General features: G+C 36.0%; 1 protein-coding gene across 6 annotated transcripts in view; it reads right to left on the bottom strand.

Moving 5' to 3' along the window:
- ULK4 (unc-51 like kinase 4) overlaps positions 1-27419 on the bottom strand; it is a 168798-nt gene that overhangs the window by 64705 nt on the left and 76674 nt on the right. For all 6 annotated transcript variants that reach the window (XM_039336096.1, XM_039336092.1, XM_039336097.1 and 3 more), the window contains exons 24-31: positions 24313-24434; positions 20359-20415; positions 17464-17515; positions 17272-17366; positions 15039-15090; positions 14805-14946; positions 13809-13901; positions 8246-8294 (exon numbers count right to left, since the gene is read on the bottom strand). In XM_039336096.1, coding sequence (XP_039192030.1) covers positions 8246-8294; positions 13809-13901; positions 14805-14946; positions 15039-15090; positions 17272-17366; positions 17464-17515; positions 20359-20415; positions 24313-24434 — 662 coding nt within the window. The remainder of the gene's footprint in view (positions 1-8245; positions 8295-13808; positions 13902-14804; positions 14947-15038; positions 15091-17271; positions 17367-17463; positions 17516-20358; positions 20416-24312; positions 24435-27419) is intronic.

Genomic DNA, 27419 nt, shown 5'->3' with positions numbered 1-27419 from the left:
ATCCTCTGGCCTATACAGTAAGTATTACTGCAAAATGCCACCATAATAATAATGACTCAATAGGTGGACTAAAATGCAAATCCAATTGAGCATTTGTGAGACAAACCATAATAACAATACAATTAATGTACAGCACAGCTGCGGTTATAACTGAATTCCTGAAATGCAAAATGAACAAAGAAGAAAAAAGATCAAACACTGCACCACCAAAATGGTAGATCAAGATGGAAAATAAAATCAGCAAGCTAAAATAAGATATAAGCAAGTTGGAACAAATGAAAGAAAAGAAGCTGAAGAACAAGAAGACCGAAGAATAGCTGATTACCTAGAAACAAGGAAGATTAAGGAAGCTCTTGAAATAATAAAGCAGCAAATAACAGCTATAGTGAAAAAGATCACCAGATAGTTTTTCTAATTGCACACTATAGGCAGAATATCCAATTTCAGTAAAATCACAAATGCTTCTACCATGGAGAGAGTGTAGTGAACCAGCCAACATCTGACAAAAAATAAACAGTGCCATTCTGGTTGCAGCTATGGGACAATCCATAAAAATATAAAAAATGCAGCTTACCTAAAGGAGATGGATGAAAAATTGAAATGAAAGGGCTTGTAATAACAACAGAAATTGTGAAGAAAAGGGGAAAAAGATCAAAAACTGGTCAGCACCAAGTGAAGATGCACTACAAGGTTTTTTTTTATTAAAGCAGGGAATGATCTACATCCACTTATTATCAAGCAGTTTAATAATATATTAAAAGGAGATGACACTGAAGATTGGTTAACATTAAAACCTACCTGTTAAGAAAAATTCCAGCAAAAGTATTATATGGCTAGTATATATTTAAAAAAGGCAAAGTTAAGAGCAGGGTAAGGCAATGGCTAAGAGCAAGAAAATTTAAGAAAGAGGAGCTAATTCTGGCTGAACAAGAACAAGCCTTAAGAACAAGGCATACAAAGCCAGAATTGAGAAGACAACAGATAGCAAATGCTGCCTTTCCACAGAAGCTGAAGATACAACGGACCACCTAGTTAGCTGCTGTAAGATCATACAAACTAATACAAACAATGGCATGACAAAGTAGTAACAATAATGCATTAGAAGATATAGAAGAAATATCATTTCCCTGTAAGCAACGACTGGTGGGACCATATGATACACAGATAACAGAAAATGATGAAACTAAAATGAGACTTTAGAATTCAAGCAAACAAGCATCTGCGACATTACAGGCCAGACTTAACAACTATTGATAAGAAAGACATAAAAGTCTGAATAGTGGACATACCAGTACCTGGAGACAGTAGAACAGAAGAGAAAGAACTGGGAAAAAATTGTAAGATATAAAGACTTGAAAATAGAAGCAGAACGACTGCGGGAAAAGAAAGCAAAGATAGTATCAATGGTAGTAGGTGCCTTGGGGGTAATCCTGGAGCAACATTTGAACAAAATCACATCAGGTAATTGCAAAAAGCAGCTTTGTTTGGAACAGCTTACATCCTGCAACAATACTTTTAATATCATCAAACAACAACATCTACTTATCTCAGGTCATCAGAAAGGACTTGAAAGGCAGGTAAAAATGCCAAATCCAATGTATACATTTGGCTATCTTTGTGACATATCATAATAATAATTAGCTGCTGTACGAAAATTGCACAGATTGACTACAAAGTAGCAATAATAGTACATTGAAAGATCTTCAAGAAAAATCATTTCCCTGCAAGAAGTACTGATGGGATCACAAAGCAGAACAAATAACAGAAAACGAAGAAGCTAAAGTACTTTGAGACTTTTAGAATTTAAACAGACAGACATCTGCCATGTGACACCTTAGTCTTAACTACTGTTCATAAAACAGACAAAAAATTTTGGCTAACATATATCAGTACTTGGGGACAGCAAAAGAAGAGAAAGAACAGGAGAAAATCACAAAATACAAAGACGTGCAACAGAAGTAGAACGACTGTGACAAAAGAAAGCAAAAGTAACAACAATAGTAAATAGATGCCTTGGAGGTAATCCTGGAATTAAACTTGAACACTATCAACATTGTCAAATTCACACCAGTCAATTGCAAAAGACAACTTTAGTTGGAATATCTTACATCCTACAATAATATCTTTAACACCATCAAAGAACATTTGCCTATCCCAAGTCCTTGGGAAGCACTCGATAGCTAGATTAAAATGCCAAATCTAGTTTAAATATATAACTCTGCAAGGGGAATAATAAATTCTCTATCATCCATGATTGGATTGTGGATGAAAACATTGACCTAGTGTACATTTCCAAGCCAAAGGTATCAGGTATTATTCTTTCTCAGCTGTACCTTCCAGATTCTTAAATGCAAATACCTTACCTAAATTAAATCATAATATGGTTCAATGTTTGCTAAAAATCTGCTAGAATTTCCAGAACTTAATTTTTTTTGTGAAACAAAATCACTTATTCAAGACTTTATTTAAAGGGTAAACAACACTGTACAGATATTTTGGACTTCTGTCTGTCTGTCTATTTATATCCAACATTTATTATTTTTACAAATAATAATTTAAGATCTGTGATGTTAAAGATGAAACTGACATTTCCTAGGTTCAAGAGAGTCATTGTATTAATAGAGGTAGTTCTTTATTAATGACAATTTGTTTAATGACCATTTTGAAATTGCAACGATGCTGAACAAGTTGTACTTAAATTTCTAGCCGTTGCAGTGACCCTATAGTTCTATGATTGAGATTTGGGACTTCACACCCAATTCACAGTTACAATAGTTATAGTATCCTACAGTCATGTGATCACCATTTGTGTCTTTCACTGCTGGCTTCCCACAAGTTATATCAGTGGGGAAGCTGGCATGGATGGTCACAAGTCGCTCAAGTAAATCTCAGTTCTTTTGTCTCTTTGGATATCATAGAGTACATCCTTGGTTTAGAGAGCTTGGCACCAGGCAGAATTTCAATAGCATAGTCCATAGCCCGGTGTGGGGGGAGGATATCACATTCCTTCTCACTAAATGCTTCTGCCAAATCACGGTACTCAGTGAGGACATGTTAAATCCCCGGCAGCTTTTCAGTTACAATCTTTAGGGTTTTCCAGGGCTCCCCTTGCATCCCGCAGATGGCTAGTGTCTTTGTTTTATTGTCAGTGTCAGGTGGGAGGGGTCTAGTCCCCAGTCTTAATTTCTGCATTGCCTCCTCCTACCACATGTTAAGATGCCATTTATCCAACCACGCTAGCCCTAAAAATTACTGCTTTGGACATCTTTAGAACCACCACAAAACAGATGATTTCCCAATGCCCATTTCAAAATGCACAGGTTCGGTTAGGTCCATGGCAGGTGCACCTCCGATAAGGGACCCATCGGCCTGCTCAAACTTCATGGGCATGGGCAATAGCTTGGCTCAGATTCCCAGTTTTAGCACAGTGGGTAAGTTATTTAAGCACCGAGTGCAGTCCAAGTCTATTAGGATTTTCAATCTCATGTGAGCCCCGGTTTGGGGCACTATCAGCCTGGCGGGAATGGCAAAAGAGGGAATGGCCTGACTCACCATGGGGTCCTCCTCATCTTCCTTGTCACTGTTGTATGGTGCCGGCATCTGCTGTGGCTCAGATTGGGATTTGGCTTTGAGCTCAGTGGGAGGTAAGGCTTTGACACCCAGTTGTTCTTCTCTCTTTCCCATCTGGGAATTCTTTGCGGTTTTGCGCACTCCTGGGTTGAGGGTGAGGAGCTGGGCACTCTACAGCACGGTGACCCATCTGACCACACCAGTAGCACTTGATTGAAGCCCTGGCTGGTGCTTGGGAGACATTGGTGCCTGCTGAGGCTTGGGGATGTCGACCATAGGGACGTTTTTCTTGGACGCATGGCGGCTTGGGTCCAGTGGTGCTTGACTTTCAAAGGTGCTTGGAGCAAATCGTGATCCAAGTAGTTGATCAGTGACCGCTCAGGCCACTGTCCCTGCCAGTTAGCAAATCTTCTGAATTCACAGACGTACTCCTTTGTGGAGTGACCTCTTTGCTTCAGGCAGCGGATTTCTTTCTTGGCCAGTAGGACTCGGAATTCATCTTCAAAGTGACCCCTCAGTTGTTCCATGAATAATGTTGTGCAATTCAGGACCCCCTTCATCATGGATGTTGGTCACCCAGTCGGCCACTTCTCCTTCTAAATTTGTTGCCATAGCATTCACCATCATAGCCCCATCCATGTAGGCATAAGCATAGTGATCTAAATGAGCCCACATCTGGTTTAAGAAGGTCTTGCTGGGAGCCAGCTCAGATCTCGGTAGAGCCACCTGCACCTGCTGCTGAACTTAGGTGGCTTGCTGGGCTTGGGCGGCTTGTTGAGCTTAGGCAGCTTGTTGGTCCTGGAGATGTGGCCGAAACACTCTCTGGACTTCTCTTGCCTGGACTCTGGGACTGGCATTCCAAGGTTGTGGCAACAAACTTGGCTGGGACACTGGGGTTGATATCACAGCTGGTGGGGGGAATGGGCAAAACAGCACAGACTCCGGAAGTTGGGCTGGAGGTCCAGCAATGGGGGAGGGGGAGAAGAGATGTGTAGTTTTTGGCATTTCCCCCCATGGAACCCACCTCCTGGGCAACAGGGATCATATCCCTCACCTCCAATTGGCCGAACTTCTCCTTCAGCTGTTCGAGTGAGGGGCTATGGACTGCGGACTGAAATTCCACTCACTGGAGTCATCCCATCCCATCGACCCCTTTCCTTTCTTACCATCTGAAGATGAAAAACCCTGGGATGGCAGCAATAGGAGTTCCTCTCCAGCGGTTACAGGAGTGCTTCTGTGTTGAGGGGCTGCCTTGGCTTGGAAGAGGTCCACTAGGGCTGTAGCTCCTTCCTGCAGTGCCAGCTTCCCAGGTTGGATCACCCCGGTTTTCGGTCGAGCCTTTGCCAGTGACGCCTCTTTTATGGCTGGAGTGCCTGCCTGCACTTGGACAGCCTGAGTCCTGTTGCGACTAGCAGCGATTTCAATTTTCTCCTCCATCTCAAGTCTTCACCGAGTCTTTACTGCTCTCCCAAAAGTGAGTGGGTAGGCAGTTGGAGCCCAGCACTCCGAGAAAATGAAGATTTAAGAGACTTGGTTTAATGTCATGGTTCCAACAGAGATAAGTAAAGCAGAACTTGGAAATTCCTCAAAGAACATGTTTATTAGTTACAAAGTATTGGCACGCCAAAAGTGAAACCAAATCTGAAGACACACGTAACAATTTCCCAATACAAAGTTAAGAAATCCCACCTCTAAAGCTATGCAAGCAACTATGTTCCCCAATACATCTTCTTGGCAGGCTTTGCAAGAAACGCCCAACCAGCAATCTCGGGAGCAGCCGATGATCTTGGTTCCCATGGGACAAAAGATTATTTTGACTAGCGAAGCACCTGGCCATCCCCCCTTCCCCCTTCAATGTGTCAACCGAAAATGAATAGGGAAAAAGGCCATAACCATGCTCATTTTCAAAGTTGACAGCTTGCCAATTTGCTTTGACCTGCCTAGGACTTCCAATAAGAAGTTTCCTATCTGGTTGCCCCATTGACTTTGGTTGATGGAAACCAGCAGGAAGTTCTGAGGAAGTCCTCGCTTAGTGACCTGTAATCCTTGCTTAATGAGGGCAATGGTGGTTTAGGACTGCATTGCAAAATGAAGCGGTCTTATGATCTCATGCTTTACAATCACATTGCTAACCATTTCTGGTCTTAATTACTGTTGCTAAGTGAGGACTACCTGTAACTGTCAATTGCCCTCTGCCAGCTTTGAAGAGAATGGAAAAATTCCTGGAAAAATTCCTATTAGCTTGGAAAAGAAGGAAGACAACTAGAACTCAGAATTCTGTAGTATATATATGTGTGTATGTGTGTTATATATATACATATTACTATGACTTGCAGTAGGTAGAATTTGCATTTCATGACAATATGTCCTAGTTTGCAATAAAGAACTTAATCTAGTTGAGTTGTGTCTATGAACACAAATTTTGGGAACAAGAGACCATTGAACAAGAAAGTTGAGATTTTCAATTCTGCTCGGGGAGAACCCTGTTAAGTAGGTGTTCTACAATTCAAAACATTTGGAAAGTAAATGTTTATATTAAGCAAGCCCAGGAGGTTAGTCCTTGTCAGTCATCTAAAAAAGACACCACTGATTTCTGTATGGTAAATCCTCAGTTTGAAAAATGCAGAACTTTTCTCCTTAGTTGATTACATACATAAACATTCTTATTTTAACATATATTTTAGTTATTATTAAAGCTATTATTCAGTTTAGAGAGTTAAACAGGTAAAACTTATTTTTTCAGTAATTAACATTAATTATACTAGCAGGAAAAATGTATTCTGAGACAAAATTAAAAACTGATCCAAAATCACATACATTTACATATATATAAATACATGGTGAAATCTATAATTTTTTATGACTATGGAGAAATAAATAGTTAATGTATTTTATTTGAAGATACTCATTTCTAAATGAAATTAAATTAATACTTTGTTTTCCTTATTAACAAGTAAATTGCTAATAAAAATGAATACAAGGAGGCTTGGATAATTACTCCATCTAAAGTTTAAAAATTAATAAAGCAAGAACAGGCACATATGTAAGATTTAGACTTCTTTCTGGAAATTGACATTAACATTGTATTTTTCTGTTATCCATCTTTCCCAGTCTAACAACTCATATATATTAATTTCACTTCTCAGAAGAAATTCAGTAAATTTAGCATGAGCTATGCTGCTGATATAAACTAGAATGAATTAGCCATGAAGGTTACTAATGTAAAAAAGATTATAACATGAATAGTATTGAAAACATTATCTTTTATCAAAAACTATTAGACAAAATTTAACAGAACCTATATCTTCATCATTTTTCAGATTATTAATAAGTGCAATTACATCAGATCTTGATTCATAAATTCTGCACATTTCTACATTATTAAGATGAATGTACTATTATTCATTTTACTAAGCCAAAAATTAGAGATATAAACTTTTTCTTTGATAAAAGGAAAAGAAGAAAAGGAAATAGAAGTCTCCAAAGATAATTACTTTCCTTGGGTGTCCAGATTCACAATGCATCCAAGGACTGATCCCTGAATGTGGGTAGAACAGTTCTTACATAGAGGTCCCAAAGTATTTTCCTATATGATTTTTTTTCTTGAAATGGTACAGAAACTCCATTTTAAAAAGGAACTACCAACATATAGAAATAGAAGAAAATATATGTAATTCGGGGTTGAACTGTGGACTTCTTTGTGATTGTTTCAGCTTGGTGGTCTGCTTGCAGAAATTTAATTACCCAGCTAGGTAATACACTGATGATGTTACCTGGTTGGGTAATGAAAAGTTTGCAAGCAAACCACCAAGCTCAAACACCGCCAAGGACTACACAAATATATAGAAAATCTACAGTACCTGTATAAATCCCATAAAACCAAATCTGTAATTCCTCTGATTTTCAGTCAATGTATACAATTCATGGTATGTTACTTGTATTTTTTGAAATAATATTTTAGACCATCTAATTTAATCTGATTTTTATAGGGTTGCCGTATCCAATTCTTTCTCAAGATGTTTATCAGAGGATCTCTGCAAAACTGGAGCCACTATTATATTACTTCCTGGGGTTATACAATTTTAGACTTGACTTGGAAAATGCTGTTGCCCCATAGGAACTGAGTAATCCTGGAAAAAATGCAGCTTCTTTATTGAGTTGCAGACAATATATTTAAATGCACAGATTCCAAAACATGTATTTGCACAAGCAGCTATATATTTCTCAGTGTTCTTTTTTTACTGGTGAGCTAGGCATATATCAAAGGCTGAGGTTTTATATGATTTTTTAAAATTTTACACCACTGTATAAAAAAGTGGCATGTATTTTAGTAAAATTAAAGTTCTGATAAGAATATGTAGAAATGTTTCATTAGTTCAAATCAAGCTGAAACAAATCCCGAAGGAATTGTAATTTCTATAGAAAATAACACTATGAAATTAATCCAATAAGGCACAGGTGTCAAATTTGATGCGTCACATGATGTGTTTTGTATCGTGACTTTTTTAGCATTGCCGGAGCTGGGGTGGGCACAGCCTCTGCATGATGCAACGGGCTGCAGGCCAACAGTTTGACATCCCTGTGATAAGGCTTCCCAATCACAGGAGAAAGCAGAACACAGTAAGTACTCTTTTAAAATTATTTTAAAATTGCAAGCTTAAAAATTTATTCTTACCAGGATAACTTGAAAAATTGTTGGAACAAGGTGGATTTCTTCAACTAGCCTGTGAGAACACCAAAAATAGATAATTAAATAATTAAACAGCAAGCAATGAGAACAAGTTTGCTTCTATAGGTAGTTCTTCTTACTGACCCCTTGTTCAGTGACTTTTCAAATTTATGATACCAATGAAAAAGTATTTTAATGATCAGTCTTTGAAGTTGTGGCTGTTGCAGCATCCCATTGGTCACATGATCATAATTCGGGTGTTTGGAAATTGATGTACATTTACAACATTTGCAACTTTTACAGCTACCTTGCCACAAGCAAAGCAATGGGGAAACTGGCAGGAAGTCACATGCTGCAATCATTTGAAGTCACGTTTAACCACCCATGATGGTGGTTAATAACTTAATAACTATGGACAGAACTGATAGTCACCACAGTCACATGATGTCATGCTCAACGAACATGCGACTTAGTGACAGAAATACTATTAGGACTAGCAAATAATAAAAGGATAACAAATAGTAGAAGGATTACCATTGTGTATTACAAATATAACTCATTGAAATAATATACAAGATATAAGATAGATATACAACACATGTCACATTATAAGGTACTGCACATAAGATCATAAAAAATTGTGTCCCAGAATCTTAGGCTATGACTGCATTTTGGTTAAACAAGTTTCATCAAATCTACAGGTAATCCTCGAGTTACAAATATAATGGAGCTTGCCAATTACATTTGTAAATAGAGAAGATGTTAAGTGAACAAGTCCCCGTCCTGGTTCTCTCCCCAATGCATTTGGTAAATGAATGGTAGTTTACGTGGCAATGGAGTGCCTCAAGGGTTGGGAAGACCATGTGGGGCCTAGTACAGGAACAAAATCATCTTTCTGCAGCCTCCCCTCACCCACTGAAATATTGCATGCTCCACTTCCCATCCCTTGGGGTCCCCACAACTGCTTGGGCATCCTCTGCACCCATCCTTTGCATCTATCTCTCCACCCATCACTAATCACTCACTTACCTTTCGAAGGTCTCCAGAGTTCAGGATGTTGGGGTAGGAAAGGAGGACAGGCTGCTCCATTGCTAGGCCACATGGCAGAAAAACAGCCTTTTCTGAGATGCTGGAAAAACCTCTCTATTTTCCTTTGTTGCTATACACTAGCCTTCCATTCCACAGTGAAAGCAAATAGTGAAGAGGAGAAATCTTCCTTCCCTTCCTTGCTGTTTGCAGCTAATGGTCAATGGAGGGAAGGGATTAATGTTCTGGCTGCTTCCATGTTTTCCTTCCGCCCACCATAATAGATATATGTGTTAGTTTGCGGAGACCAGTATCTAACAGAAGCTTATTCTAAAAGAAGAGATTTCTAGCTACTTCCATGTTTTCCTCTATCTGATATTAGCAAAGGACCAAAGGTAAACAGCAAGGAAGGGAAGAAAGACTTCTCTCCCTCACCATTTGCTTTTTCTGGGAACAGAAGCTAGTGTCTAGCAACAAAAACAAAACAGAAAGGTTTTTCCAATATCTCAGAAAAAGATGGTCACTTTTTTGCCACATGGCCTAGCAATGAAACAACCTTTCCTCCTCTCCTACCCCAACATTCTGAGCTCTAGAGATCTTTGTAAAGTAAGCAATCATTGACGGAATGGGGGGAACCCGGGGGGAAGGATAGGGGAGAAATAGGCGGGGGGAGGACATGTTGCAGAGTCTGCAGTCAGTCGTAAAGGCAAATGACCATGGGTTCTACAATATACATGTCAGAACTGGGTCATTAAGTATTTTTGCGGGGGGGCGATCATAACTTTGAACCATCACTAAGTGACCTGTTGTAAGTCAAAGACTACCTGTATTAAAATATAAGAAATGCTATGTTTCTTTGGAAAGTATTCCATGGTTTTACATCACTGTCATGAAGCAAGTTAATGGGAAGTACATAAATTAATACAAAAATATAACTATAAAATATATTAATTTACTTAATTACAAACCATCACATGGGCAATATAGTTGATAAAAATCAAACCAAAATTAATGCTAAAAATGCATATACTAAAATAGTAAAGCACAATTTTTGGTATCTTGAGTGCCTAAAATCATAAATTTGTGTAGTTCTTCCCCATGAATAAAACTAGCTAATTAGAAGATATAAATATCATTGGCAACTGAGTTCCATGAGTCAGTCTAAAAAATCTTTGTCTGGAAAGAAAAAGACACTATTAAAGTTCCATGTAGATTTTGTTCTCCACTTTGCCTGGGGAAGTCTGCAATAAATTTGCTTAGGCAAATTTAGAGAGTTTGACAGTTGCTCTACTATACAATAATGCTGTCAAAATCCTATGTAGACTTGCGCAAAGTGGAATGCCAAAGAAGGCTTTTCATCTCTATGGGTTGGACTTCAATTAGTTCAAACCAATAATTAACTCAACCACATTTATGCAATGGAACTGAATCTATCAAATACATTCTTACCATTTTGTTAGGCAGATTTTTAATTATAAAATCCCAGAAATAAAAGGTATTTGCCATAAACCTTTAGACAAGTTCACATTATTTAAGGAAATAGGTTTGAGTCCATGAAAGCTTCTGTCATAATTAACCTGCTGATTCAGGAGATGATCAGGCTGAGCTTGAGGGCAGGGACAAATGCATCATCAGTCTGGAGTTTCTATGTCCACAGAAGAGACCTTGAAGTTCATTGACTCTTATCTGGTGCCAAGTTGTCTTGACCATTAATAGATCAGACCCTTGTGTATAGGTTGCATGGAATAAAATCATAGTGCTTTTGAACTCTATCTTGGCTCATAGTTTCCTAAGCCTAACGTTAGGTCTTCAATATGCTAATATTATTATTTTTCAGGAAAATTTAATTATGAATCATGAAAAAACAATAACATTTCAATGTGTTACAGTAAAACTGTATACAAAAATTGGGAAAATATTCTATCATCTCAAATTACATTTTTTATTTAATGTTAACAGTTTCAGCTGTTCTACTTGTGGGAAAGATGGCCAATTGACGATATGCCAAGGAGGACTCCCTGAAGGAGTTTTCTTTGGACTATTACTTTTTCAACTTACTAACAGAAAAAATTGGTTTTCCTTTAGTTTATATGACTTTCCTGGGCTCAGGGAGAGTCCTAGAATTACCCAACAAGATTCTCCATACAGCAAGGGTCTGCAAGTAACTTCAGAATGATTTGTTGAGCCATTCAGCTGGGGGACCAGGGCTGCAATCAATTCATTGTTGAAAAAGCAGCTGTTTTGGAATTTATTTTTCAAACTGACATTGAGTTGTATCTTTCATTTCTTAATCACTCTTAAGAATTTTTCTTTTTCTTAAGCTAAAAGACACTTTCTTTGGTCACAGCCTATTACTGCTTTTTGAAGAGCTGCACCATTTTGAGGACTTCTTTATTGTTAAATAACAAGAAAAAGATTGCTGAAAGCAAGTTTAAATAAGGAAGCATAGAGTATCTTTTTTAAAAAAAAAACTTTGATGGAGAAATATAAAGGTAGAAAGTTGTGGCTTTTATTTTATTATTTTTAACTAATTTGTGGTTTGGCCTGCTTTGCTGCGAGTGGCTAAAACTTTCTTATTTTTATGAATTCTGATTAGCCAGCAATTCTTAAGTGAGTTTCAAAACTCACTTTGACTCTTTGACCACAAGAGGGAGCTACGCAGATGGAGCATGCACTTGAACAAGTTATCAAGTTAACAGAGATGTGTTTGAAAAAAAATCTTAAATAAGTTTATAGATCAGCTGTTTTTTAAGGATGTTATAAAAACTACTTCAGAGATGCAATTATGTGTAGAAAGTTACCAAACCACTGAGGCAATTACACAAGTAATTATTCAACTGCAAGTTTGGAATATAAACCTGACATCAATCTTTATTACATTGATTTAAATATAAATCTCCCAATACAATTGAAAGAAGAGTTTCAAGAAAACCTGTAAATTTTAAGAGGACATGTTTGGATTTTTTTCTTCATGCATATGAATAAGGTTGAAAAATTCTTGAGGAAAAGAGAAGTTTATAATTATTTGACAGACATTCCAGAGAAGAAAAAGGTTTTATTTTATGAAGCTGGAAGGAATGACAAACTTAATTAGTTGATTGAAATTAGTATGGATTTTTATCAATCCAATATGTAATCTGAAAAAAAATTTAATGTAAAATGAGTTTGAAAATGCATTTTTTTCTTTATATATTGCTTAAGTGTTCCCTAAAGCTTTTAAAATATTTGAATATCTGTTAAGAGGAAGTTTTAAAAAAGTGTATTACTGATTTTACAAATATTCTTAAAGAAAAGTTTAGAGTTTGAAAATGAATGTAAACAAGAAGAAAAATTTTATTGTATGAGGATACTTGGAGGGAGTGACTTAATTTAATGAATTAATTGGAGTTAATTAGATTTTATTGGTCTGATGTGTGTAATCAAAAGAAAGCTTTATTGCAGTTCTGCGTTTTATTTTCATAAAGGGGGTTTGAAAATTTTTCATATATAATTTTTGATTAATTTTCAAAGCCTGCGAAATATTATTGAAAGTGAATTTTAAAGTATGTATATTAAGAGGATTTTTTTAAAAAAATGTAGTACAACTTAATAGTTTAGAAATGTTTTTCAAGAAAAGTTTAATATTTTAAAATGAATGTAAAAATTTTTTTCCATTAAAGTTAAAGAATCTGGAAGAATATAGTGATTTTTGTTAATATAAATGATGATAGTTTATAAAGATTAATAAGTGCAAACAGAAATATATAATATAATATTTCCACAGCAAGGAAGAAAAAGCAGAGATGGTTAAATTGATTGCTTTATTCAAAGGGAAGAATATATCTAATTATGTTTCTGTTTGGAAATTGCTTCTTGATTTTGTGCTTGTAAAAAAAAGAAACTTTTATTTTGGTTTTGCTGATTGGATAGATTTGTTGCTGTAGAAATGGCTATTTATATACTAATGTGTAAAAATAAAAAGTTGAGGTTTTAATGTTGCTACCGTATCTTCTACTGTGCTAAAGAGAGTCCAATATCAATGCCTTTTCTTTCTTTTTCCCCTTCTACCTCACATTTTCTCTTTCCTTCCATTTTTTCCTTCTTCTATTTCCCCATTATTTTTATTTTCCTTTGTATTTTATATTTTGTAATATAAATATAAATTTGGAAACTTAACAGTTTAAGTTAACTTAACAGTTTCCAAATTGCCTCTATGTGTTCAAAATACACTGCTATAGTCAGGAATCCCATCATATTCAATATGCTTTCTCTTTGGTAAACATATTTAAGATTGAATAAATAATGAAAGTAATATTTGATTCCCAGGATCCCAAGTATGCCCTAAATATGTTGAATTCATAGGATTTTAGGTACATTTTCCTCAACACAGCCATTCTCTGGAAATCTACTTATGAGGCTGAGGAACCCAAGTAGTATCTGGCTCCTAAGACAAGCAGAGGGTGATTTTTTTCAAAAGAAGAATGGATTTTCAAAAATTCCATCAAGACCATTAAATCTAAGTGACTCTCTGTACTATGATTAATAAAATGACAAGTTTACTTACCCTATAAAAGCAGGGTTGTATTCTGTAATCGAAATCAGCAGTTTCAGTGCATAAGTTGGCAATGGGTCAGGTTCCATTAAAATCAGTTCAAATCTAATTCAAAAGAAAACATCTGATAAAAAGATAAGCTTTTCAAATATAATTTTACATGAGAAAAATTGTTAATACTACTCTGTTGCAAAGTGTAAAACACTAATATCTTTCCATCTCAGGTTGAAATCCTGTCACTTTTATTTGATTGATAAGAGGATAGAGATAGAGTTCATCAACCAGTGAACTATTATGATTCATTTTTATATCTATTTTAAGTCAGATAACACACTATATCTAACAGCTTCTCAGGATGGTGTCAGAATGCTGAAGAAATGCACGAAATATTGTAAATCATTAAAAAATTATTTAATCTTTAATGAAATAGCAATTGTGCAAAAAGAATGCAGCAAAAATAAAAATATAAACTAAACATAAATACAGTTAGAAATATTATTTGCAGCATCAAAAATAATGAAACATTGTTCCCAGTTCCAATCAACTTGAAAAAAAATAGCTTCGGTTCATTACTAAGAAATGGATTTGTCTACCCTGTATATGGTAAAGAAATATCTTACATAGAAACGGATCTGCATAATGATATTTGCATTATAACAGGGCAAAATTATTCTAGTGGGATGACAAAAACATTCTTGTAAAGGCAGCACTGTTACTATCTGCTTATGTTTACAAGGAACTTTTCAATATATGAATATACCTCTATACATCTATTCATCAGTCCATTCATCTTGTCTCTCAATATTTTCCCATAAATTCACTAAATATATAAGTAAGGTGAAAAGGTCCTATCAACTTCTTACATTATGACCAGCATGAAAATATGCTATACCTCATCACAATTAGCATCTATCATACTTTTGCCATAAAAACCAAGCTATATTTTTAGAAAAGCATAGGTATATTCCATACGTGATTGCATACAATCAGGTTTAATTTGGTACTTACTGAGGCAACAATGAGTTCCTAATGAGGCATAGAAGTTTGTTGTTTGAGTTAAGATTCTCTTTCTCTTCAGTGATGACCTTGTGGCTTAGAAGAAGCGAAGTAGTTTCTGTAAGCAACCGCAAGCTGAAGAGTCTCCATTCCACTAGAAAAGTCAATGTAAAAACATACCACACATCACAATTGTATCTAATTAAAGCAAAAGGAGTGTCTTAATTGATGTGTCTGTATATTTACCATTTTGACTGAAGACCAAATAAATTAAAGGTGGCAGGACATAATCCATAATCTAAAGAGAAACATAATGAACGTCTGATTTAGATTACTTATACATTTTAAAAAATTGAAATCTTAAACTTGCAATCTCTATTCAGTTCCCCATTATAATCTTTATAAAGCTATCAGTCACACTTAATCATATCTATAAGAAAAATTAACCTACTTTGCTTTTTATGAAATAAAGTAACAATATAAAAGTTAATAGATAAGTTGTACAGATGGGATTCTTTCTATATCAAAGAAAACATGTGATTTTCATTCTGAACATGTATCTCTGTTATGCATTTTATTTTTTTATTTTCAGTATTAGTACAAAATATTTTTCATATTTATATTATGCTTACATAATTTACATTATTTATTCAAATAAAATGGGGGCTATAAGTTCTTGTCTGATGAAATTTCCCCTAGATCAGTAACTGAGGCATAATATGGCCATGAGGATCAAAGATTTATTTTTTAATAAACTAAAAATGCCTACCATAGCTTTTCAGATCTTTGAGGATTCCAACTATGGCTCATTTTTCCACTTATCCTGACTGAATTCATAACAAATTATTTTACAAACATAATGGCTGAAGTAAAAAAAAAAGACTTTAAAAAAGATTGTTGAACTTAGCAAAATCATATCTTGGGAAGTAAAATTCTTTATTGCTTAAATCAAAAGCATAGCAGCTGCGATAAGAAAATAAATAAATATTATAAAATAGCATGAATATAGTTGTCAGCTCCCTTGATAAAAATCAACAGTGATGTAAAAAAAAAAGTTTTCTCATGAAAGTATACTCAAGGACTCTAAATCTCTTAATCCCTGTTTTTACAGGATGATTTCACTGTTGATCAAGACTGTAATCTAGAGTTATATATTTTGAAATAGCTCATTTCAACTGTGCATATAATATCAAGTGATACACAATATACACAAACTAAACGTCTTTTTATCAAATCAAATCATTTACTGAAGCCAAAAGTCCAGAAAAAGCATACCTTCAAACCTGAGGAAATTATTTTTTGTCACATGAGTTATGCTCAATATATTTCAACTGCATCTTATTTCCAAATATTATGTTTTTAAATATTTTACTTGTTTGTCATCATCACTGTTGTATGGGGTACATTGTCATTGTGGGAACTGATACCAGGAAAATTAAAGTTAGTAAGTCACATTAATTCAAATAACCTTTACGGGCTCATAATTTTCAGTCCACATTTTCCAATCTATTAGATATTTGCTAATTATTGTCAATCCAAGAACTGCATTCAGTATATAAGTACCCTTTGGTCAGAATGCATATTTACTTTAACTACTTGCAAAACAACTACTGGGTTTATATTTTTAATGCAAGATTGTCCATCATCCATATTATTCCTTACCTTCCTTAATTAATACAGTCAAACATAAACCACCTGTTTCAGTCATGAAATATACATTTTGGCTGCCAAAATCAAACACAGAACTTGAAGCACAGAGCTTGGGATCCTTATCACTCCACCTCTACAGAGAATTCCACAGAAGTGGGGAGGTGGGAGGAGGATATTAAGATATGTGCTTGCATGATTTCAATTGCAGGCATGGTTGGGCAGGGAAGTCTTTTAGCTAGCCCTCAGCTTGCAGCTTGCAATCTTCCCTGATAGCTTCCCATTGGCTTTTGGGGGAGGCCAACAGAAAAAAAATGCAATCATGTGATTGCTGGGCGCTTGGCAATCGGTCATAAGTGCAAAAAGATTGCAATCATGTGACCATGGAGGGAGGCTGTATGACATTTTGTAATGGTCAGGGACTTTCGTGCTATAAATCATCCTTTCCGAGGTTGTCATAACTTCAAAATGTCATTAAGCAAGGACTACCTAAATTTGTCCTTGAGGTTTGATCTTTACTCAAAACAATTGTATAAAAGTCGCTGATGCAGCCAGTCAACAAAAGAAAAATTAAAGTTTGTATTATGTAAAACTATAGTCTATTATTAAAAATTGACATGTCACTATCAAATGCACAATATCAATTTTTTTCCAATTTTGTACAAAAAAGATGGTAAATTTTAAACTACAAAAACTTTACTCAAAAATAATTTTGAAAGCATTTCATATTAAATTCATTTAAGACAGTTAAAGCCATCACACCTGATTAAAAACATGAAACACTAGTAAAAGTGCAATCAGTAAGCATGTATCTATTTGTACCACCACTTACTGTTGAATAGTAAAGTATCAGCAATGCTGGATGTTGAATTATTGCTTCAAATATTAATAAAACAGTCTTAACCAGTTCTTCCGAAGCTGTTTGACCTGTTTGGGTGAGGGGGGAAAAAGATAATATATATTTCAGATATCAAAGAAAAATGTGTTTGTAGATGGCAAATAACACTATCTTGAAAATACTTACCTATTGCTCCATCCAAGTTAGTTTCACCTGAATCTATCAATTTGATAAAATTCTGAAGAAGGAAATGTAAAAATCAATGTATATTAACATATTCTTTCTCACTTTGAAGATTTACACAGCTACTTAATAAAAATAATATAGAATGTCTACATAACAATGATAGTACATGGAAAAAATAATACACAAAAATAAAAATAAAATAAAATTAAAATAAACATGAAAATAAATAAAGAACATGACTTCCTAAAAAGGGAGAGAATATACTATTGCAGCCTTAGTATTTCAAATTTATTACTTTTGTCACATAATTTTGAAGTTCTGACATTATAGCATGATGAATGCCATTGGGTACTGAATTAGCATAGTGAGCATTAAAAAAGATAATTTCTAGATAAAAGCCAAAGAATTAAAGGTATATTTTATTAGTAGGTAATAAATAATAATTTTCTAAAGAAATCCTGAGATTTAAAATATAACTATGAAGAGATTAATTCATTAAAAAAAACTGTGACTTTCTGTTATTTATGTCTCTCTGAGGATGTACTCTATGGAAGTAAGAACTAAAAATTAAATTGATATTTAAGAATAACCTGAATAAATCACCTGAGAAAAGGCAAAAATAAAATATTAATGCTATAATTTCCTATTATTCCCATGGCTTTTGTATTGTTTATATTTTAGAGAAGCAAAATCAAACTGCTATACATATATTTCTTAATTTTTATCAGGTCAAATAATGGAACAGTTTTTTGAATTTGGGAGAATATTAGAAAAATGATGAATTTGACACATTATTTATTTATCTTTGTAACAGAAAAGGTGAGATAGTGCTCAAAGTATAACTTACAAATACAGACTACATGTGAGACAAATTAAGTACTTTATCAGTCAACTTGTAACATATTAAAAATCCATTCTGTTCATTATGTCAAATACATCTGTATTTGCATAACCAGCCTCTCTTTGGTTTTCTCCTCCTTCTTCTCTTCATCCAATAATTAGTCTAGCTACTCCATTTCACTGATGAACTGAGCTGTAGCAGTCTTTTAATAAAGTTTACTATAATCTGATGAGATATTATAAGATCTTGATTTGGAGCTGCCACAAATGGGTCTGCTACAAAATTCCTGTACTTCTCTTGATGCAGCTTAAACTTGATTTTACCGTTCTTACAAGTCCACTGCTAATTTTCAATCAATATAATAATAATAATAACAATAACAACAACAACAATAATAATAAAGTTGGGAAGGACCTCGGAGGTCATTTAGTCCAACCCCTTGCTTAGGCAGGAAACCCTATACCATTTCGGACAAATGGCTGTCCAGTCTCTTCTTAAAAACTTCCAGTGTCGGAGCATTCATTGCTTCAGGAGGCAGATTGTTCTACTAGTTAATTGTTCTAACTGTCAGGTAATTTCTCCTTAGTTCTAGGTTGCTTCTCTCCTTGATTAGTTTCCATCCATTGCTTCTTGTCCTGCCTTCAGGCGCTTTGGAAAATAACTTGACTCCCTCTTCTTTATGGCAGCCCGAGATATTGGAACACTGCTATCATGTCCCCCCTCGTCCTTCTCTTCATTAAATATACATACCCAATTCCAGCAACCGTTCCTTACATGCTTTAGCCTCCAGTCCCCTAATTATCTTTGTTGCTCTTCTCTGTACTCTTTCTAGAGTCTCAATATCTTTTTTACATCACGGTGACCAAAACTGGATGCAGTATTCCAAGTGTGACCTTACCAAGGCATTAAATAAAGTGGTATTAATACTTCATGTGATCTTGATTCTATCCCTCTGTTAATGCAGCCCAGCACTGTGTTGGCCTTTTTGGCAGCTGCAGCACACTGCTGGCTCGTATTTAAATGATTGTCCACTAGGAATCCGAGGTCCCTCTCACAGTTACTACTATTGAGCAAGGTACCCCCTATATTATACCTGTACATTTGGTTTTTCTTGCTTGAATGTAGAACCTTGCTTTTTTCACCGTTGAATTTATTTTGTTAGATAACACCCAATGTTCAAGTCTGTCAAGATCCTCCTGTATCTTAAGCCTTTCTTCTGGAGTATTGGCTATTCCTGCCAGCTTGGTGTCGTCTGCAAATTTGATGAGTTCCCCATCTATTCCCTTGTCCAAATCGTTGATGAAGATGTTGAATAGCACTGGGCCCAGAACAGAGCCCTGGGGCACCCCACTACACACTTCCCTCCATGTAGATGCAGTTCCATTGAGGACCACAGGCTGAATACGGCCGGTCAGCCAACTATGGATCTATGTGGTGGTTATGCTGTCTACCCCACATTTTTCTATCTTGTCAAGTAGTAAGTTGTGATCTACTTTATCAAACAATTGGTTCACAAATGCCAATACAAAGTAAGGTATCCTCAATACTTTGTGTATATGGAAAAGGAACTTGATGAGCCAATGGATTTCTGAATTTTGAGTGGCTTTTCACCAATACTCCCATTTTATACAGTGCACATGTTTTTATTTGAGGATCTTGCTTCAAGATTTTCATTTCCACTGCTGACTGGATCCAGCCTATAGATCTCCTAATCCAGCTCACTTTGCTTTGGCCAAACACACTCTCACTCCTCCTTGGAGAGATTCAGAGGTTCAGTTTACTCATACTAGCAGCCATCATATATATAATTTAGAGCACAGTTCTAGGAATCAAATTTCTCCAAAATTAAATTGTTTTTTAAAAAAGAACTCTGCAATTTTTTTGTGGAAAGAGTCACTCCTTTTTCCCAGGGATATACTAGAGAGAAAAAAATACTACATGAAATTAAGATATTTGCATCTAATATATAAGAATAAATATTGTTAATAAAGATTGTTTTTATTTTCAGTACATTGACCATATTTTAAACAATATGAATGAAAACTGTTACTGACCAACAAAGTTCCATAGCTGCAAAGAAACTCTTCAGTTACAACTTGAGGGCGAAATACCTATATGCATTAGAAAACATAATAAATATTTGAATAATAAACATGTTTATACAGCATAATTTAAATGTCATTTAATTACTGATAAACAGTCATTTATTAATTATGGAACTGGACCATGGAAGCAGTGGGCGAGCGTGCATATGTGTGCAACTCCACTTGCAGAAGCAGCATGCATGTGCATGCAGCTCCATTTGCATGAGCGGCAGGTGCGCATGCCCACCACTCAGGTAAATGGAGTTGCACACATGTTTGTGCTCACCTGTCACTCGCACAAAACCATCCCTTCTTTCCCCCCAGCTGGTCTGCAAAGCCAGAAAGGTTGGAGACCGCTGGCCTAACAAGCAGAAAAAACTGTTTGGACTTTTAAAGTTTATATAAAATTTACATAGCTCACCATCTCATGAATGTTATTTTGGGCAGTGCAAAATAAGAACAATACAATTATAAATAAATTTGTATAACCATTAAACAATTAAAACATTGAGAAATGCGCTGCTGAGAAATAAAAGAATTCTAGAATTAAAAAGGAATGATCTGAGACTTGGGTAGCATATTTTTTATAGTATGACAAAGATAAGGTTTTTTACAGGACAATTGATTTGAGGCTAATATTTTAAAAATCACTATGTCAAAAGTGACACTGAGATTATGGAACAAATAGAAACCCAGACTGTGGCTGAAAATGCTTTTACAATTCTCAGCATAAGAAGCATTTTATGGGGAAAAGGAGGAAGAGAGAAATAGTAAATCTATCAAAATTTGTTAGAACAAGAAGATGGAGAGTATAAAATGAAAATAAGAGAAAAATTAGCTGCAGAGGAATTTAGTTTTCAGAAGTTTTTGTATGCATGCTAAGATTCAATGTGGATATTTTAAGATAATATTTGTAACTGGGCAATAAAGGATAAATGTGAAGTTGAATTATACACAAACAATGAATATGTAATTGCCAAAATTTATAAATTCCTGGAGAGAGAGATCTGTTATCAAAACAATTGGAACCTCCTTATTTATATTTTTCCTTTTCTATTTTATTTCTTATTCACTGCTCTTTTTTATTTCATTTCTTTTCTAATATTTGTATTGGTTAAGTATTTATTTTGCTCAAAATTTATTCAATAAAATATTTAAAATAAATAATTAAACATAAGTAGGAAGGCAGTACTTATTTTAAGATTTTATAGCTATTTCACAAGCTCTCCCCTGCCACTGGATCCCCAAGCCTGTTGCCAAAATCAGCTGTTAAGTGAATCTGGCTTCCCCATTGATTTTGCTTGTCAAAGGGTTGCGAAAGGTGATCACATGATCCCAGGACATTGCAATCGTCATAAATATGAGTTAGTTGCCAAGTATCTGAATTTTGATCACATAATACATTAATTAAATCTACAGCTACAAAAGAACATGCCCAGAGGCTGCAGTAAAGTTTATGTCCCTATATGGAGTAAGGAGAAAAATCGTTTGTGTGCTGAGTTTGAACAGGAAGGTAATATGGAGAAAGCAACCAAATTGCAGAAGTCCTTGGATAGAGCCAGAAATGACCAGGACTGTAGAAAATCTAAACTTTACCCACTCAAGCAAAAAAGCCTGGTCCCTTATCTGAAAATCAGACTAATTATCCATATTCTCAAGAAAACATTCTACCATTAGCATGGAATCCATAGTTTTATACATACATCCATTTACCCCAGAAGAAATGCAGAGGGACCTGGATTCTTTACAAAATGTTATACTGTAGGATTTAATGGCATGTACACAGAATTACTGAAGAACTGTGGACCAGCAACTAAACACTGGCTTGCCTTTTTTTTTTTAATTCCATAATGTACTCCGGATGAGTGCCTCCTATATTCAAAACCAAAATTATTGCAATTTTGAAACCAGGGAAAGATCCACATCTTTCCCAAAGTTACAGGCCAATTGTTTTTCTCAGGGTCATCTACAAACTTTTAGAAAGACTTCTGTTAACAGAATAGCCCTAGCAGTAGAATCTGTAATCCAAGTAGAACAAGCTGGATTTTGCCCCAAATATGATTTAGCAATGAAGTCCTTGCACTAAATTCCTACTTGGAGAACAGATTTCGAGGAAAAATGAAAATGTCTCAGTTTTTCTTGATCTTTTGGCGGCCTACAATACTGTCGGGAGAGAAGAACTTCTCAAACTAATCCAGATTATACCTTGTCATTACACCATTGCCTTGATTGACAACACATTGAGTAATAGGTTTATGTTAAGTTTTCACAGAATTCAATAGAAGCAGATATCATAAATTGAATAATGGACTATCACAAGGAAAAACAGCCACAAAATTGAAAAGCCGCAACAATTTACTGAAAAGACGGATTGGGACATCCTGGCTGCTGATGCTAGTATCCTAGGAACAACAGCCTTGGCTTTGGTTTATTCAAAAGCTGAATATCATGCCAGCATGCGACTTAACAGTGCCCACACCCAAATGTTCAATGTCCAACTCGACCAGACAATGCATATTGCCTCTGGTACATTGCATCCCACTCTTATGCACTGGTTACCAGTACTTAGCAAGATCATACTGCCCCACATCAGAAGACAACAACCTCTCATTCAACTATGGCCAAAGGTCCTGAACAACAAGCCCTCCCTATTTACTAGGACACTCCACAGTCCACCACAAGATTGAAATCCCATAGGCCAGCATGGAAAACAGCTATCCACTTAACATCTATCCAGTTTAATCCTGAGAATGCCTGGAAAGAGGAATGACCCAAGGATCTTCTTTGGCCCGACCATTAGTGATCCCTTTACCAAAACACCTGGTTTTGACCTGCCTATCTGGATGAAATTGAACAGAATTAGGTATGATACTGGAAGAAGTGTCTCTGCCCTGTATCACTGGAGAGGGAAAGATTCTCCTTGTTGCAATTGTGATGCTTATATGCTTATATGCAAACATTTTACATATTGTGCAAAATTGTCCACAACCTGCGTTCTCTGGTTCCCTAGAATATCTAGACGAAGATATCAGCAGAGCCAATTACCTGGATAGCTCAACTGGACATCCAATTATGAGGCCACAACCATATGTAGGTGTTTTGTATATAATTACATAGATTGTGTGTATATGTTTACTTTTCTTCTGTCATATTCTCATCATACGCTATATAAATAATAATAATTGATCAACAATAAAGAAACGGCTTCGGCTTATTCACAGAATTGTTCTGGTTCCTTGTCCTTGAATTCTGTTTACTTAATAACCCATGCAGCTGCTTAGCACACTGTAGTCATTAAGCAAAATGGTAACATGGGCATTGTGCTTAATGACCATTAAATGATCAAGATTCTGTTTCCAATCGTGGTTGTAAGTTGTGTAATATCTGTACTTCAAATAGGCACAAATGAGGGTGACAAAAAGCCTTTTATCTTGCCAATTCGTATTATTCATATTATTCCCTAAGGGCTTCTTGTCTTCCTTTCCTTCCTCTTCCAACAGTAGTCAAGGGAAGCAGACAATGAAAACAGGCAAGAAGTAGAGACTACAATTCTCTAAGTGTCCATGCTAGCTGATTATATCTGATTATCTTGTCTATTGATCTAGAAAATAAAAATTATGAATGCATAATTTACTTATCTGAATAATTCTGGTGACAAAACTGATCAATGATAACAACTGATGATATCTCCAATGACCAATTTTAGAGTGAACAGTAATGCCACGAACTGGATTTAATTAGATTTCCTTTCCTTTTCTCCCATCTTCTGCACCTATTTCCTTTTGGTTACTACTGTAATCTTACTTTTCTTCTGCCATTTGCAAATTGATACTTTCTCCAAAAGGGAATAACATATAGGATATAGGCAAACGGTTTCCAAAAGAAGTCAGCAAGGTAATAACAATTGTAACATTGTAACAATACCTGAGATGTCACAAGATGAAGTACCACAGGCATCATTGGAAGACATCCTTTCAGTTGTTTGGCCTGAACTGTTGATGGATGTTTGCGTCCTGATACATTGGCTAAAGCAGCAAGAATTTCCCCTACAAATTTCAACCATCGGAGTATTAAAAGCAAGCATCGGTACTTTTGCTATGGAACTAAACTATAAACTATGGTTTTCAAATTCCTATAGATGACTTCTCACACAACATACTAAGCCAAAAAGCAACTAATTTTTGGCATAGCAGAAATTTGATTCACGTGTTCCAATGAAATCCACTGACCAAAATGCAACTATTACTTATCTGAAGCTGGAAGTTGCTTTAGTCTTATTCAGAAGAGCATAAGTTCTTTTTCTTGCATTGAGTTTGATAGATTCTTTTTTATTTAGATAATGTGCTAAGAAGTGAGCTATACAAAGTACATGAACATAGCTAAATACATTTTGAAATCTAGTAAAATTTTGACTGAACAGCAAAAATCAGTTTGCACAGCCAAATTCAGGCTTAAGTGAAATCAAATTTTAATAAGCATTTCTATACTTAATATGATTATGCAACACATCTAAAAATGAAATCTTAAATGAATTTTAACTACAGTGATACCTTGGTATTCATTGTTAGTTAGTTCTGGGAAGCACGATGAGTACCAAAACCAATGAAAACAAAGTTTTCCCATAAGGAGTAATGTAGAAGGTCACAAGCAGACAACACCAACAAGTTCTAGCTTGTCCATCAAGTACCAAAGAAACAATGGATAAAATGTTGCATGCATTGAGTACCACATTTGATGAATTTCAAAGCATTTGAGTACCAAGGTACCACTTTTACACACACTCACACACACACACACACACACACACACACACCTATGAGAGGAGTCAAAGGTTTTAATAGATATATAATATAAATAATTTAAATCAACAGTTAAACAATTTCTAATAAATTTTGACAACTTAGCCATTAGGAATGCAGCAGGAAACAACATATTACCAGTATTAGTGCATTAAAGACTTACTATTTAATTCAAAAAAGAAAAAGAAAAAACACTTCTAAGGAAGAAAGAACTAAAAACTGGCAAGGCAGCTGACTGCTTAGCCATCCAGCTCTTCCATATTTCTCATTATATCATTCAGAGCATATTATTTCTCAATTCTATTATTGAAACAGAATATAAAATTACGTATTTCTTTCAGAACCTGCTACTCCTCATATGCATGAGATGCAGAAATGTCAAACTATTCAGGTCAGAAGTGAAAAGAGAAAATAAGTGTTTAAGTCAAGGAAGTGCCAATAGAGATTGTGACAGGGTTGTCATACACTATTGCCATCTCAACTCAAACACAATTTTCCTGAGACTGCACAGGTGTTATACACAGATGATCCTCAACTTACAATCGCAATTGGGACTAGAATTTCTGCTGCTATGTGATACAGTGATGTCACTTAATTACATCACATAGCAATGGCACTCCCCATTACCAGTATTAGCGTAAAACCCAATCTCCAAGCCATTCCAGGTTTGGTCCCTCCCAGTCCCAGCAACAGCAAAGTAAGGAACTGCTTCCTCTTTAGCTTTGCTTTTTTCCTTTCCATTTCTGGTGTAACTTCAAACAGTTGCTGAATGAATGGTCATAACCATGGTCACAGATAATAAGGATTATCTGTGTGTCATGGAAAAGATCTAGTTTCTTTAAGAAGGAGATGACAATGCATGTCTGAAGTGCCCTCTTCACTTTAAATCCAAATAGTTATGCATCTCTGATTAGAGGATTCCTTTTATATTGATTTAGTACACTTAAACTTGATATAGTTTGAATTGTCCATTGCATCTTATAAGAATTTTTACCCCAATTTGTATTTGCTTTATTGCATGAAACTTTTATACATCTTTTATACATCTGTTCTCAAATAAATCTAGTTCATCTTTTCCTTAGGTATGCTTTACAGCTGTTCTCCTCATACAAAATTCTATTAACAGCCTCATACGGTATCTTATCTTCCTAGCTCCATAGAAATGGAAGTCTCATGAATTACTTACTACTCCTTCCTCCATTTGCATATTCCCCCAAAGCCTCTCCTTGAGGCTCCAAGACAGCCATATGTTCTCAAAGGCTTAGGAAAAGTACTTCATGATTTTTCCAGGTCAGCTGCATATACTTTAAGGCAGGGGTCCCTAACCCCCAGTCCGTGGACCGGTACCAGGCTGTGGGCACTTAGGAACCGGGCTGTACAGCTGGAGGTGCACCTTCCACCCTCATGAATGCAGCAAGTCTGCAAGGGTCTGGGCAGGGGTGAGAGAGTGGCAGGGCAGAAGCCGCTTTGCTCAGTGCAAGGTCCTCCAACGGCTGTGCTTGTAACTGGTTTGCAACATCTGAGCTCTGTGTCCTTCCTCCTCCTGCTTCTTCTGCTATCTCTCCTTCTGCCTCCTCCTTCTCTTCCTGCTCCGTCTTCTCCCTGCTGCTTCTTCTTTCTCCTCCTCTTTTTCTTCACTTTCCTCCTCTCCTCCCGGCACCCCAGCTGGGCTTGCGCTCCCTTCTTGCAACTCTCCAAGTTTCTAAGACAAATGTGTGCCAGCCCTTCTTGCAACCAGGGGCTTCCCCAAAGCCTCATTGGAGGAGACCCCTCCCAAGGTATGTCTATGTGAGGGTGTCTTTCTCAGGGTGCAAACAGGGGCAGGGAGAAACAACCTTTCATCTTAAGCACTGCATCTCCAAGGGATTTTTTCTCTCTCATCTGCACCTTTTTTAAGACCGCTGGGCTCTGTTGCATTTCAACTGGAGTTTTTTGCTTTTATTTTGATGCTCTAGATCAGTGATGGCAAATCTTTTAGAGACTGAGTGCCCAAACTGCAACCCAAAACCCACTTATGTATCGACGGGTGCCAGGTAGGTGTGGCCCACTCGGCGGGTGCAGCTACAGTGGGCTTGGCAGACTGGGTGGGCGTGGCCACTGGTGGGTGTGGCTGCAGTAGTCATGGCAGATTGGGTGAGAATGGCCAGGGTGGGCGTGGCCATCTTGATGTTGCTTATGGAAAGGGACACCTGTGGGAGCCAGGCAGGGTTGCGGGAGATCCAGGTGTCTCTG

Source organism: Crotalus tigris, unplaced genomic scaffold, assembly GCF_016545835.1.
Source record: "Crotalus tigris isolate CLP2741 ecotype Arizona unplaced genomic scaffold, ASM1654583v1 scf7180000017666.27876245, whole genome shotgun sequence".
Classification (NCBI taxonomy): domain Eukaryota; kingdom Metazoa; phylum Chordata; class Lepidosauria; order Squamata; family Viperidae; genus Crotalus; species Crotalus tigris.
This window is presented reverse-complemented; position numbering and strand designations above follow the sequence as displayed.